This window comes from Brienomyrus brachyistius, unplaced genomic scaffold (genome assembly GCF_023856365.1).
Source record: "Brienomyrus brachyistius isolate T26 unplaced genomic scaffold, BBRACH_0.4 scaffold123, whole genome shotgun sequence".
NCBI classification, from domain to species: domain Eukaryota; kingdom Metazoa; phylum Chordata; class Actinopteri; order Osteoglossiformes; family Mormyridae; genus Brienomyrus; species Brienomyrus brachyistius.
The window spans coordinates 52112-68063 of record NW_026042398.1 but is presented as its reverse complement, the minus strand read 5'-3'; the positions used below and the strand labels follow the sequence as shown (position 1 = coordinate 68063).

At 42.2% G+C, this 15952-nt stretch overlaps 2 protein-coding genes across 3 annotated transcripts; both read right to left on the bottom strand.

The window, feature by feature from the left end:
• Positions 1 to 4340: 4340 nt before the first annotated feature.
• On the bottom strand, positions 4341 to 6847 carry LOC125727870 (odorant receptor 131-2-like). Its single transcript, XM_049004854.1, has 2 exons — positions 6813 to 6847; positions 4341 to 5953 (listed from the first exon to the last, which is right to left on the bottom strand). The coding sequence occupies exon 2, from the start codon at positions 5941 to 5943 to the stop codon at positions 4978 to 4980; it is 966 nt and encodes a 321-aa protein (XP_048860811.1). The 5' UTR covers positions 5944 to 5953; positions 6813 to 6847; the 3' UTR covers positions 4341 to 4977.
• Positions 6848 to 12906: 6059 nt separating this feature from the next.
• LOC125727869 (odorant receptor 131-2-like) lies at positions 12907 to 15412 on the bottom strand. Of its 2 annotated transcripts, XM_049004852.1 has the most exons (3): positions 15340 to 15412; positions 14815 to 14982; positions 12907 to 14540 (listed from the first exon to the last, which is right to left on the bottom strand). In XM_049004852.1, the coding sequence occupies exon 3, from the start codon at positions 14528 to 14530 to the stop codon at positions 13544 to 13546; it is 987 nt and encodes a 328-aa protein (XP_048860809.1). In that variant the 5' UTR covers positions 14531 to 14540; positions 14815 to 14982; positions 15340 to 15412; the 3' UTR covers positions 12907 to 13543. The 2 variants fall into 2 exon arrangements, with proteins under 2 accessions (XP_048860809.1, XP_048860810.1); XM_049004853.1 differs by lacking the exon at positions 14815 to 14982 and having other exon boundaries at positions 15340 to 15374.
• Positions 15413 to 15952: the final 540 nt, after the last annotated feature.

Here is a 15952-nt window from a genome sequence, read left to right as displayed (position 1 = left end):
ACTAACTGGGTATGGTGACCATTTGTCATTTTCTCTGGTAGACCACCAATTTTAATATTCTGACGACGTGAACCACCCTCCAGATCAGGGTTCGGCAACTGGTGTCAACCGCAGGCCAGTTTTTTCAAAAGTGCTCAATAAGAGGCCAACATAATTTTACAGATGAATGAAATTACAGCTAGATATTCTAAATTTGTTTTGCTTGCATATTAAGTATTTTCAGGATGACTTTATTTTTAAAATATGTGTATTTGTGTGCCTTCTCTTGCCCTATTTCCTCATTGGTAATTGAGATACGAGATTTTAAAATTTGTGCATGAAACCAATATTCCAGGCACATTCAAATTCTTGTGCGGAAATCTCTGAGTCAAGTAAACAGAACACTAATTTACAGAAAAAAAGATGGTAATATCTACATGAAGGAAAGAAATTTAAATATATGTACTAATCAAGAACGAACTATGAAAGAACATTGTAGTTGTTAGTGTTGTGTGTAGGTTCCTGCTCTCTATCTGCACCTCTGCTTAGTGTGGTAGTTTGGCCATTAGTTTTCCCAGTATCATCCCTAACCCTAACCCTAAACCCTAACCCTTATCTCCCACAGTTACTTATCCATAACCACTAATCCAACGTCATAGATGATTGGGGAAGTTAACTGCAATAATCAATAAACATAAGTTAGGGTTATGGTACTACAGGTTGACTAAATTTTATGAGATTTCAGGCTTAGGCACAAACTTCAGTCTCTAGTTAATGGAACAACAGAATTTCCCTGCTGAGCTGTCGAGTGTGTGATGATTATAGAGGCTGAACGTGCTCCCTGCTCTGGGGAAGGACGTCCATCATGTGGGAGCCTGAGCTGGTCCTGCCTCCACACCTCTCCCCTGTGCTGCCATTAACGCTAATCAATTATTAATGTCAGGCCTGTGATGGACGGCTTGTTTGTTCTGCTGCTGAGTAAACAGGGCTTCCCTGTGGAGATGAGCTGCCTTGTGACAGTGCAGGATCCCACAGCTCTCAGCCTGGGCCTAGTCAGTGCAGAGGCCTTCTGAACAAGCCTGATTGCAGCCTTAGTCTGGCCTAATACATCACATACACTCCGCTGCCTGCACATGCAGTGCTGAAGAAGTAATATCTGTGAATACAGTGGCTAACACCTTTTAACATGCTTTGAGTTGTGTCTTTGCCTTTCTAATTTCATGAAAATGCTTGTGTGACTCAGCTGCAGGGAGTACAGCAGCTAACATGTGGAATATTTTACCTCAGAGTTTGCAGGTTAAATTTCTGGGATGCACTGGTGAATTGCAGCTGACAAATGAAGATTTTTTTTGTTTCACTATAAGGCCGCAAATTAGGGTTAGGGTTAGGGTTGGAAGTACTGGTGCTTTTTGGAACAGTTACCTCATGTTAGATGTACCTTCCCTATAGGTCCAAGTCATGGAAAGGACTGGTGGCCCATGGAGGTAGGCACTTGTGGGTCTTGGGAAGGTTATCTGGGGTTTAAGGTACTTTCACTGGTGTGGACATCCACCCAGGTACCCTGGGAGACATGCCCTGCCTTGCTGCACTTAACACTGACTTGGGGAAACTTACCCTGAAAATTACAAAATTTCACTCATATTTTTTGGATATGTTGTGATAAATTTCCCTTTACTGCCTTGCCTTAACAACTTTTGAAATAAAAAAATTGAGACATAAGGCTAGGACTTATGTAAATTAAACTGTCAGTTGTTAGATAACATTCATTTATGTTAGCTAAACATTTTATTATTGGACGTACAGATTTTCACAATCCTGACATGGGCCTGAATGCAGCCTTAGTCTGGCCTAATGGAAGCATCACATACAGTCTGCTGCCTACACATGCAGTGCTATGGAAGTAACAACCGTGACTGCAGTGGCTAATACCTGTTAATGTGATTTGACTTGTATCTGTGTCTCTCTTATTTTATAAAAATCGCTGAGTGTGACTCAGCTGCTATGCTATCTGTAGCTAATATGCGGAATATTTCACCTCAAAGCTTGCAGGTATGAGAGTGAAGAAAGTAATACAACTATACAAGTATATAAAATCTTAGTGTATGCTTGGATAGGTGCGTGCAAGTCTATGTACATGTGTGCTGAATTGTTTAGGCGAGATGCAGGCTGGTGTGCGTGTGCTGTGTGCGTGTGCTGTGTGTGTGTGCTGTATGCGTGTGCTGTGTGTGTGTGTTGTGTGCGTGTGCTGTATGCGTGTGCTGTGTGTATGTGTTGTGTGCGTGTGTTTTCAACATGGAATGTACTAAATAGCAAGGGTGGGAGGCCGCAACCACACCCCACAAGAGCCATAGGTCGACGGAGACAGGCCCGGAAGGACTAGGACGTCCGCTGCTCCCAAAGAGCATGGAAGAGCCAGGGCCCCACGTCCCAATAACAGCCGCGCCTCCACTCCAGCCGGGGGAGGGGGGAGGTCCCAGACATAGCCCCCGCCGCCAAAAGGGCATGAGCCCCAGAGAACCTGAGGCAACAGGTAGCCGACCCCACAAAGGCGCGGCCGCTCCCGCACGAGCCAAGGCCAGGGCCCCTAGGACCCCAGGCGGCTAGATGCGACCAACCCCTAGTAGAGAACCCCACCCACGCCGGAGAGGCCTGAGCCCCCCCCGGGCCAGCACCCCAAGAAAAGAGGTCAGCAACCAATCACAGGAGACCAACTGCACCCATGACGGAGCAAGCCATGGACCCAGGTCCCCGCCATCCACACAGACACCCTGCAAACACACCTCTCAGCCATACACATAGACCATACACACATCCCCACAATATACACAGACACCCACACACAGAGACACAAAGACATAGGCCCATCCACTCCAGACTGCCCTCTGATGTGTGGGAGAACACAGCACAGAGGCGAGTGATACCACCAGCCTCTGAGTAGTGCCCCCGTCCCCCAAGGCCCTGTGTGTATACTGGTATGTGATGACTAAAGTGCAATTAAAACAGGGGGATGCAGAAGGCCGCGCAGCACAGTGGGTAAGGCCACGTAAATGGCCCTCTCCACCGTAGTATGCACGGCATACGCCCCCCCCCCAAGAGGTCCTACATGTGTGCATAGCATGTTGTGAATGAGGGGGGAGAGGGGCTGGGATTCATAAGGCCAGGGGGCAGATTGTTCACCCCCTGGCAAAAGAGAGCCAGCTAACCAGCTGGCTCAGTAGGCACCCCAGCCCCCCACAGCCGTCCGGGAAGGAGCGGACCTGAGCCCCCCGGCAACCACACCCCAGGGCACCGCCAGCGCCAAAAGCCACCCCCCCCCCTACCCCAAAGGGCAGTCCACACTCAGGCAGTCACTCACTCGACGACAAAAAATGTGGCAGACTTACCCAGGCCCGAGACACGCCACCCCCAATACTGTGCAGGCAGGACGCCCCGACATGGACTAATTGTTTATTTTGGAAGGGAGCAGATATTCTCTCCATACTTAAGTGGTCTAACAGTACATTTCTATACTGAGTAATATATAAATTATTTTTTGATTTCCAGTTCATGAAGATAGTTTTCTTTGCAATGCCTAAGGCAGTAAGGATTATGTGTGCCTTATTTTCATCCATATCTAATTCACTTGCATCTCCTAAAATGCACAGTGTGGGTGAGGTTGGGATATGACAATTAAACCAAATTGATAGATCTTCACATATCCTCTGCTTACTTTCTTCACTCTTTAATTTTGTTTGTTCCTTTCTGAATTTATCCACTCAACAAGTTTCTCACTTACTCCTTTTTTTCTTCTATTTTTTTTCTTTTTCCTTCTTTTTCCTTCCTTTGTAAATTTCTTATGTTCTTATCTGAGTCACCCGGAGGGTCAGCATGAGGAAATTCCTTTCCCCTTCTCTTGCTCTCCATCAGACGCACATGCAGGTGAGAGAAAGTTTGGGGGCTGGAGTCACAATGAAGGCTCAGGCTTTTTGTAGAACCTGGGGGTTAAGGACCTTGTCTCATGGACACATGAACATTCTGCAGATGCCGGTCTAGCGATATTTCTGATCAGAGGCACAGACTGCTCAGAAACCTGATCCTGCTGTGAAAGGAACATGCAACCTTCTGATCTGAAATCATTCTATACTGTTGCATCATGAGGTCCCCCCTCACCATCATGTATGAAGACCAATTAAACAGCACTATTTAGTTGTTAAAATTTAACATATCATTATGATATATGAAGTAAGAAATGGGCAGAGTAACTTGCATAATAAAGGGTCAGCAATAATAGTAAGAATAATAATAATGATAGTGATAATAAATAGCTACATATGTAATTTAGCTTCAGTGATGGTGAACAGTAAGGAGGACACTGCTGCAGATCGGGTCCAGAGAAATGGGTTTATTAACATGGGCAAAAATCGTAGTCAAACAGTACAGGTCAGAGCCAGAAAGAGCAAAACAGAATCCGAAGCAGCCGGTAAGGCATTAGGTCATTGGGCAGGTGAAGGTGAGGCAATGGGTGAAGGTCAGTGAGAGGACAAAACAAGGCCTGGAGTCCGGGGAACAAAAACTACATCAAAAAACCAGGCAGAGAGAATGAGAACCAACAGGGGAACAAACTCTCAGCAAAAGGATAAGATCTGTCATTTGGCTGCTGTGTGGCTGCGAAGGGGCGTGACCCTAAATAAGAATCACCGTTAAGTTAGGGTGCCAGTAAACAGGGCTACCCCAAGTGGGTGGGTTTGCTGAAGGGAATTCCTCGAGGAGGTGTGGTTAATGAGACACAGAGTGCCTGCATGAACTGGGTGAGGTTGACGGGGGTCCTCTGAGCTTGTGTGTGACAGTTTCAATATGATGCATAAAATGAGGTACTGTAGTTTAACATACATAATAAAGAGACAATAGTGATAAAAATGGCATTAACAACATTAAATAATAACATAGGTAAACATTGAATCACTCATATATGGAATCATATGCAGTCCAGTCAGTGTGTCTCCCAGGAGCTCCTTCACTTTAATGCCTCAGTTCCACCTTCCTGGAATGAGAAGCAGCTGGCTGAACCTTCTTATCCAGGCCAAAAACAGCATAGTGTTTCAATCCCTGGAAGAACTTCTGGTCCCTCAAACCATAGATCAATGGACTCAGGCACCGTGGAGCTATCATAAAGACGACAAAATTGACAACACGGATTTGGTTGAAGATCACTGTGTTAATCTTTAGAGCAGCTATGTTCAATAAAGGCGTAAGTAGTTGCATGAGGCAAAGGAGAAGCTGGGTGGCATGGAGAGCCACTGTCCTCGTGCCCTTGGTGCTCGACTTCCTGTTTTCACCAGAGGCAGACCGGGCCGCTGCAGCCACCTTGATGTATGTGAAAGCGATCACCATGGACATGAGCAAGAAATACAATTTGAACACAGCAATTTGGAGGTACCTCTGCCACTCAATCACAAACAGTGAGTCCACAGTACAGAGGATTCTCATGGTCAGCCGCTCTACTGAGACCAGGGCTGCGAAGGAAAGGAGGATGACGAGGGCAGGTACACAGCCCAGCCCCCAAATGAGGAGCAGGCCCACCACTCTAATCCTCGGCGTGGAGATGGCAGCGTGCCTCAGGGGCTTACACACAGCCACATAGCGCTCCAGGCACATGGCCACCAATGTCAGAGGTGTGCAGAATTCCAACCACATCATGACCAGGTTGAGCACTATGCAGGCCTCATAGGGGACTGTCACTCTGTGGTGCATCAGAAGCAGAGCCAGGCTGGTCGCCACCATCACTGTCGAATCCACAAAGACCATGTGGGCAAAAAGGATATAGCGGGTATCAGTGCGAAAGGCCTCCTTCATGAAGAAGGTGAGGATCATGAGGCCATTGATGTATAAGAAGATACCCACCAGCACCTGTATTATGAGAGGCCCGAGTAAGAAACCATCTGACAATTGGCTGCCGTTCTCTATTCCTGTCGAATTGTCCACCATCTTCAGTGACCTGGGAGCAAAGGGAAGGAGAAAATGTGCAAATTGATTTTTTAATTTTCTTTAAGTAGCATGTCAGCACTGGACTGTATAGACCGGTTGTGCAGACTCTCTGAAATCTTTTGCACAGCTTGAAAAACAGGACCATTTACCTGCATATTTTATAAATGTCATATGCATAGGTACTGAAATAGTGACCAAAAGCCTTGTAAAATCATTGTCCGCTATATTGACATCCATGAGACACCCCGAGGAACAGGAGAGCATTCTGACAATGGGCACGGTGTACCTTCATGCTCCATGTGATGCCTGACATTATCCTCAGTATCTCCTTCATGAGCTGAGTCCCTAAGAGTCTCTGCCTTTATAGAAAGCTATTACATTGAACTATGATTCACACAACATCAAAAGCCTGCACGTTTGGTAAGTCCTGATTACAAGAATTTCACCACTGTTTCATTCCCCTGTCAGAATGTCAGTGTCATCCTTTTGTATGTACTTGCATTCTGCATTATTGATATTTGACAGGACGTTCAGGAGTCAGCATCCAAACATTCCATGTTACTAATTTAATTTTTCACATTCCGTTGAAGGTTGTAAGCATGTGAAGTCATCCTACAAATGTATGTGATTTTTATCTTATTCACTACCTGGTTATTATATAATATATGTGGGATTGTGCTATAAAGCATAAAATGTTATCAGACTATAATTAGCTAAGTATATGATATTTTACATTTAGTAAAGCAGAGGATATCAATGTGAGAACATTGCTTAATCCTAAAATGTCTTATTCTGCATTTTTATTGAAAAAACAAAACTAACTAAATTAAAACAAAACTCCATCTCCTGACCCATGAACGTTACATTACCTGTTATGTGCTTTGCAGGGTCCGCAATGAACAATACTGGTAAGAAAAAGGTATCCTGGTCAAGCCTTTATACACTGACTTTAATGACAAGGGATCCGTACTTCTCAGGTGTGACCTGGGAATAGAAGCACAACAATGATGTCACTGAAATTTTAAAAAACAAAAATCAACTCTGTGGATATGGATGTATATCAGTAACCTAAAAACAGCGCCATCTAATGATCAAACATCTGCATTTTGTTCTCCAGCAGTGTTCAGTGAACACCACAAGGGGGAGCTGAACAACATATGAAGCAATTCTGATAAGATATATTACTGTTTTTATAATAACTTTAAGACTGTAGAAACAAATGACCCTGCAGCTAGGTTTGTAATTGGGAGGATGGATTTAAAACTCTGCAATGTGGTTTGGACTGACATTGAACTTAAGGTACCATTTCCCCCTTTATTTATTTATTTATTTATTTATTTATTTATTCATTCATTAATTCATTCATTCATTCATTCTTTATTTTACCAGGAAGGTACTACTGAGATACACTATCTCTTCTTCTAGGAAGTCCTGGCCAAGATGACAGTTTCATATACATACATAGAGAGATGATTAATATGAACACAAACTAAAACACATACAAATACCCAAACTATACATAGAATAAAATTTCATTTTACGAAACAATGACACTGTTCTTTAAGCTCAGAGTTTGACATTTTTAAACACATTCAGAAAATGCAAGTAGTTTAAATTCACTATATTTTGTAATATGGTGCATAAGAACAAAAGCCAGATTTGCTCAGGTCTGTGCATGTGGTGGGAGGCTGAAGGAGAAGCTTAACTGATGAGCAGCTTCTGTATGTATTAGTGCAGAATGTCAGCAAACTACATGTGTACTGAGGTAATTTGTCCATTAAAGCCTTTGCAATAAAAACCAGGCAATGCATTTTCTGTCCAAGATGTAATGATGTCCACTCCACCATCACATATAGCTTACAGTGATGTGTTCTTGCTGTTGCACCAGTTATAAACCTCAATGCTGCATGATAAACAACATCTAGTTTCTTCAAATAAGATGAAGGAGCCTGCATGTATATTACATCACCATAACCTAATACTGATAGGAAGGTGCTCTGTACGAGTCTTTTTCTAGCAATGAAGGCAAAACATTTCTTTAAATGGAAATAGAAGACTAATTTCAGGCGAAGATTACATATGTAGCTCATTGAATTAGAACAATGGACTACGTCAGATGTGTCCAAACCACTGCCGAAACTATAGAATACTATAAATTATATCGCACGTATCACTGTACAGCATATCATTTCAGCAAACAAGCAAATTTTATTTGTCCGCTCTGAAAGCTTGGCATGAAAAGACAGGAGGCTACTATAATGTCAGCAAGTTAAATATGATCTTCATACCTTCAAGTCAACGATTTATAGCAAGATCTTATAGCAAACAGGCTTCATTAAACTAGCATCTGTACTTGTAGCTTATTACGATACAATATGTTTTAAGCAGTTAAATGATCAAGCATACTGTACTGTAGCTAGAAGTTTTTATATTGAACCTTCCTGAAATATAGCACTTTATGGGCACTTATCTCAGCATCACATCACCCAATAATCTCCTTACACTCAAGGCTTTCCACACCAGTCCAAATTTTTTCAGTGCGTTTGTTTAATGCGTCATCCGATAAAAGTCATTCTGCACAAAAACCTTGCACACTGATGGATTTTATTCTATAATTGCAAAAATACGCAATACGAGACAAAATGGAGTCATCAACCAGTGAGGTTGATTTTGTGGTCCTCTCACTTTTCAGCTGGAAACAAAAAACAGAAACTACTGGTTCCGTCTGACCCTGGGAAGCCATGAAGAGCCGAGAGAATATCACCTCCTGATACAGGAACTGTGGAGTTATCGCGATTGTTTCAATGTGTATTTCAGGATGTCTCTTGTTCAGTTCGATTAGCTTCTATCAATACTGGAACCACATATTAAAAAGAAGACCACCAATTTGCATAGTTCAGTTGGTAGTATGTCTAACGTAAGGACAATCATACACACATCACGAGTGTAACAGACAATCCAAATGATGCCATCAGAAAAGTGTGCTCTAGCTGATCGGCAGACATTCAGGGGACAGCCTCAAAGCACTGTAACATACATCTAAGATCAAGTTCGAGAGATTTTAACAGATGCAAAAAACACAGAAAACTGAACCTGTTCTGAAAACATTAATGACACTGAAAGTTTCGGAGTTTGCGTGTGAAGGGCATTGCACACCACACCCGTTATTCATCCAAAATGTCACACATATAAAAATAAATAGTCTCCCATTGTGTCAGTCACGTTTACACACCAATTCCAAAACTTTTCAGAACAGGTTTAGTTTTTTCTTGTATGTGATTGACACAACATGAGATACTATTAATATTCGATAAGGCAGTAGTGCCCATCAGTTTGGGGTGGATATACCCTTTACGGATTTAATAGAATGTATTATTGCTCTCCTTGCAAAAGAATGAATCATAATGCCATGCTTCACAATATTAGGTGGTGGAGTAGAGTGGAGCTTAAATTATTAGAATTAAGAATCAGTATCAATTTAAATGCATTTGAGATAAATATCTCTTTAAAATCAGTGACATAAGTGCATAACTGTCTAGGAACAATATTTAAAAAAATTTTCTGTGTTGGTATCATTGCAGTTTCGGTATTGTGATATTTAAAGTGGTATCGGTATCCAGGGTACAATTCTGACATTGTGACAACACTAATGGCATAGTTCCATGGGTAATCCAATTTTTATAATTACTGTAGCTACAGCCTGTGGTGCCTATTTGAAAATAGCACTAGAGATTGGATCCTGGAAATGGGATTCTGTAAAATACGAGAGAGGCGACATCTCTAGCTGCGACGAAGTGGTCAGTGTGGAGCACAAATGAACCAGTAGTGATGAGAGAGAAGAAGCTTTGAAATTCACATTGGTTGTCATTCATGACTGTCAGTCATGGGCAACATGAATGTGCTGAGGTGAGGAGTGGTGATTTGGTCCATGAAGGTGTGGCTACAGTAAAGCTATGGGCAACTGCGAATGAAACTGCATATACAGTTGCCCCTCCAGACTAGTGAATGTGACATTTGTGCAAGTTAGCTGCGCACAATTGTATGCAAATATTTTGGAAGATGCGTAAGCCAAAAGCATATAAACAATACTGAAAATGATTTGGATCACATGAAATCATGCATAAACATATTAGTGTTATTTGCTATTTGTTACTCAATATGCATACTATATCCTTAATATTAAAATTTATTTTGGAGGGAAACAAAAATAAGTATGGGATCGACGCATCTTGGCTTGGGTATTCCATGCATCTTTGTCTCAGCAACCCGCCTCACTCATGTAATCGCTGTATTTGTGACTGCGGAATCTTGGGTTTCACGCAGTAACGTTTAGACTTTTTAGTGTTACTAATAATGCATGTTTAATAATGGACTTAAGTATTATTTCCAAATGTTCACATTTGTGAGGCTCGTCTGCCCCTAACCCTACAAATGTGAAAGCGTAACTATATCTTCCTTTTAGATGTAAGGTGAACCTCTTATATTGGTGGAACATTTACTCATCTCCCGTAACCACTCATCTCATTACTACTAATCTTTGGTCACAGATAATCATTGTAGTTAAATGTTATTGGCAATATAAATAGTACTTACAGATATGATACTACAGGAGTACAAAATTTTATGAGATTTCAAGCCTAGGCATTATCTCCAGTCTTTAGTTAATTAGAATTTCCCTGCTGAGCTGTCGAGTGTGTGATGATTATAGAGGCTGAACGTGCTCCCTGCTCTGGGGAAGGACGTCCATCATGTGTGTGCCTGAGCTGGTCCTGCCTCCACACCTCTCCCCTGTGCTGCCATTAACGCTAATCAATTATTAATGTCAGGCCTGTGATGGACGGCTTGTTTGTTCTGCTGCTGAGTAAACAGGGCTTCCCTGTGGAGATGAGCAGGCTTGTGACAGTCCAGGATCCCACAGCTCTCAGCCTGTTCCTAGTCAGTGCTGAGGCCTTCTGAACAGGCCTGATTACAGCCTTAGTCTGGCCTAATCAAAACATCACATACAGTACACATACATACACATACATCCAGTACTTACACCTGCAATACTGACTGTGAATGCAGTGGCTAATACCTGTTCTGTGTTTTTAATTGCAGCTAAAGGAAGATTTGTCCATGTTTTCTTGGCTCAATAAAGTCAGAATATGGAAGTTACCATGTGCTGCATGCCCTTGAGGAGCTTATACTATAGTGAGATGTTCTGCTTGTATGATACCGGCGGATATGAGTTATGCAGGTAACAATACAGATTCACTGAACTCAGTGAACTCTGTTATGAACTCTGTTATGGGCATGGTACAGGCAGGAAAGGAAGGTGGTGACAATCCACTTACGGCTCAGCAAAACGGGTTTATTTATAGAATGCTAACCCTGACAGTAGGTTTTATTAGCAGATGTACTTATCTCATTCAAATTATCACTTATCTGGGGTAAAAGTAAAGTTGTATTATTGTCATGTCACAGGTTTGTTTCTACAGGTCTGTTAAGTTTATTGACTGAGAATTCCCTGTCACCCTGTAATAGAAAAGTAGTGTCAATGGAGCTGCCCTTTCTCTCCCCCCATATCAAACCACAGATCCATTTCAGAAATCTGAAGAACATCAATGCAGATGCCCTGGCCCTGGATCTTAAATCTCTCTCCTCTGAACCTACCAGCTCCCTCTCTGTTGCTGACCTCGTGGATTTCTACAACCAGTCCTTGAGCAGTCTCCTGGACTTACACGCCCCCTTAACATCCAGGTCTGTCTCATTCTCGTGCTCAGCACCTTGGTAAACCTGCGAGTTATTAAAAATGAAGGCGGCTGGGCGTGGAACCTAAAAACTCCTCACCCCCCATACCTCCTCACTCACCCTCCGCTCTGTACACACTAACACCCTCCAAGTCCCCAGAACCAAGCTCCGTAGCTTGGCTGATAGGGCCTTTTCATCTGTGGCGCCAAGGCTGTGGAACGCCCTTCCTGACTGCCTGAGAGCCCCACAGTCGCCTGATGCTTTTAAACAAAATCTAAAAACCTATCTTTTTAGAAAGACATTTAGTTAAGTATTTTACAGTATAGTCTAGTATTTTTATTTAATAGTATTTTTATTACACTATTTTTTTACTTTGTAGCATTTACATTTACAGTATTTGGCAGACGCCCTTAGCCAGAGCGACTTACATAAGTGCTTTAAGACGCTGCGATGAATTTTTCATCCCAGGACCCAGGCTATGAATACCATCTATCCGAACACTCTGTTGAGAAAGTGCAACAAATTTATTTATAATTTTTTTTTTGTACACATACACACACACACACGGAAAAGAGCTGAGTAAGAATACAGAGTACTACTTCAGGTATTTCTGAAAAGCACTTTCAGATTGCTAAAATATAAAGTGCAATACAAATTAAATGTATTATTATTATTATTGTTATTAAAAAGATGCATGGGCTGATAGAATCATAGTTGATTATTATGATAAACATTAGATAAACAGAGAAATACGAAAATTCCCTGTGACCCTGTACTGGAAAAGCAGTGTAAAAATAGATATATTATAATAAAAATTAGATGAAGTCTGAGCATGACAGTGGAATTAAAATGAATAGAATAGTGATGCTTTATTAATCCCCATGAGGACATTTTTTACCTTCTGTTCTCTCCATGCTCTCCATGAGACACACATGCAGGTGAGAAGAAGGTTTGGGGGGGGTGTCACAGTGCTGGAGGTTAAGGGCTCATGGACATGCAGACGTTCTGATTTGTACTGATGATCTGATGTCAGACACTCTACTGTTGCATCACGAGGTCCCCCCTCACCACCATGTATGAAGACCAATTAAATAGCACTACTTAGTTGCATAATAAAGGGCCAGTAATAATAATAGTAATAATAATAATGATAATAATGATAGTGATAATAAATAGCTACATATGTAATTTAGCTTCAGTGATGGTGAACAGTAAGGAGGACACTGCTGCAGATCGGGTCCAGAGAAATGGGTTTATTAACATGGGCAAAAATCGTAGTCAAACAGTACAGGTCAGAGCCAGAAAGAGCAAAACAGAATCCGAAGCAGCCGGTAAGGCATTAGGTCATTGGGCAGGTGAAGGTGAGGCAATGGGTGAAGGTCAGTGAGAGGACAAAACAAGGCCTGGAGTCCGGGGAACAAAAACTACATCAAGAAACCAGGCAGAGAGAATGAGAACCAACAGGGGAACAAACTCTCAGCAAAAGGATAAGATCTGTCATTTGGCTGCTGTGTGGCTGCGAAGGGGCGTGACCCTAAATAAGAATCACCGTTAAGTTAGGGTGCCAGTAAACAGGGCTACCCCAAGTGGGTGGGTTTGCTGAAGGGAATTCCTCGAGGGGGTGTGGTTAATGAGACACAGAGTGCCTGCATGAACTGGGTGAGGTTGACGGGGGTCCTCTGAGCTTGTGTGTGACAGTTTCAATATGATGCATAAAATGAGGTACTGTAGTTTAACATACATAATAAAGAGACAATAGTGATAAAAATGGCATTAACAACATTAAATAATAACATAGGTAAACATTGAATCACTCATATATGGAATCATATGCAGTCCAGTCAGTGTGTCTCCCAGGACCTCCTTCACATTAATGCCTCAGTTTCACCTTCCTAGACTGAGAAGCAGCTGGCTGAATCTTCTTATCCAGGCCAAAAACGGCATAGTTTCTCAATGTTTGGAAGAACTTCTGGTCCCTCAAACCATAGATCAATGGGCTCAGGCACCGCGGAGCTATCATAAAGACGACAAAATTGACAACACGGATTTGGTTGTAGACCACCACACTGATCTGTAGCGCAGCCATCTCCACGAAAGGCGTAAGTAGCTGCATGAGGCAAAGGAGAAGCTGGATGGCATGGAGAGCCACTGTCCTCGTGCCCTTGGTGCTCGACTTCCTGTTTTCACCAGAGGCAGACCGGGCCGCTGCAGCCACCTTGATGTATGTGAAAGCGATCACCACGGACATGACCAAGAAATAGAACTTGAACACAGCAATTTGGAGGTACCTCTGCCACTCAATCACAATCAGGGCATCCACGGAGCACAAGACTCTCATGGTGAGCCGCTCAGCTGAGACCAGGGCTGCGAAGGAAAGGAGGATGACGAGGGCAGGTACACAGCCCAGCCCCCAAATGAGGAGCAGGCCCACCACTCTAATCCTCGGCGTGGAGATGGCAGCGTGCCTCAGGGGCTTACACACAGCCACATAGCGCTCCAGGCACATGGCCACCAATGTCAGAGGTGTGCAGAATTGCAACCAGATCATGACCAGGTTGAGCACTATGCAGGCCTCATAGGGGATCACCAGTCTGTAGTATAGTAGTAGCAGAGTCAGGTTGGTCGCCATCATCAGAAAGGAATCCACAAAGAGCATGTGGACAAAAAGGATATAGCGGGTATCGGTGCGAAAGGCCTCCTTCATGAAGAAGGTGAGGATCATGAGGCTGTTGATGTATAAGAAGATACCCACCAGCACCTGTATGATGATCACATTCACATTTGCTGTGACTGGCCTGAATAAAATGGTATCTGATGATTTGCTGCCATTGGTGATTCCTGTTATATTATCCACCATCTTGAGTGTCCTGAGAACAAAAAAAAATGATAAAATCTACAAATTGGTTCTTATTTTTGGGAAACCCCATGTCACCACTGAACTGTCAGGTTGAAAGGCCTCTGAAATGTACTCAGCATTTAAAATAGTAGGACCATTTCCTAGTTATTTGACAAATGCATTATAAAAATTGAGTCAATATATAGGAACTGAAATGATTCCCAAAAAAATCAATATTAACTACAATAACATCAGCCAGGCATCCTGAGGAACAGGAGAGCATTCTGACAATGGGCACGATGTACCTTCATGCTCCATGGGCTGCCTGACGTGATCCTCAGTATCTCCCTTATGAGCCAAATCCCTATGAGTATCTGTCTTTGTATCTGTCATGTTGAACTATAATTCACACAACCGCCCAAACCTCCATGTCTCATTAGTCCAAGAAATTCAGTAGCATTCCATGCTTTGCCCTGTAAGAATACAAGTCATCCTTTTGGATATACCTGCCTTCTCCATTGCATATTTTTGACACAGAGTCCAGAAGTCAACGTTAAAACATTCATTGTTAGTAATTTAATTTCTCACGTTGAAACTAAAAATGAAAAGGTGATATTACCCCTTTAAATACTTGGTTATTATATAATTTATGTGCCAATCTGTTATGAATGAAGCATAAAGTATCATAAAGTCTAATTGACTATCTATGTAATATTAACATGAGAGGAAAATATTGCAAGACCCTAAAAGAATTAGTCTGTGCCTGTTTTTATTTCAGAATAATCAGTTAGAAGAAAACTCCATTTCCTGACCCATGAACATTACATTACCTGTTATGTGCTTTGCAGGGTCCGCAATGAACAATACTGGTAAGAAAAAGGTATCCTGGTCAAGCTTTTATACACTGACTTTAATGACAAGGGATTCGTACTTCTCAGGTGTGACCTAGGAATAGATGGACACCTATGATGTCACTGATCTCTGTGGAGATGGTTGTATGTCAGTAGCCTGGAAATAGTGCCATCTAGTGATTAAACATATGTATTTCGTTCTTCAGAGTCAGAGTCAGAGAGTTTTATTGTCAATTCCTTTACATGTACTAGCCATATAAAGATATCGAGATTACGTTTCCCACTGTCCCTTGCGTACATTAGACAAACAATACAGGACGGGACGACTATAAAGTGCACAGAACAACAACATAACAACAACGTAACCTGTGTTATACCAAATTCTAAACGCTTTTTCTAAACACTAAAAAATACAGTGGACAGACAATACAGGACAGACAAACAAGTGTACAAGTATAGCAAGTACAGTTCTTCTGCTGTATTTAATGGACATCACACAGGAAGCAGACACAATTCTGATATGGCATATAGTGTTGCATGGGATACCAGTCAAATTAGTTTTACAGGCATCGCTAAAGCTATATCTCATTAA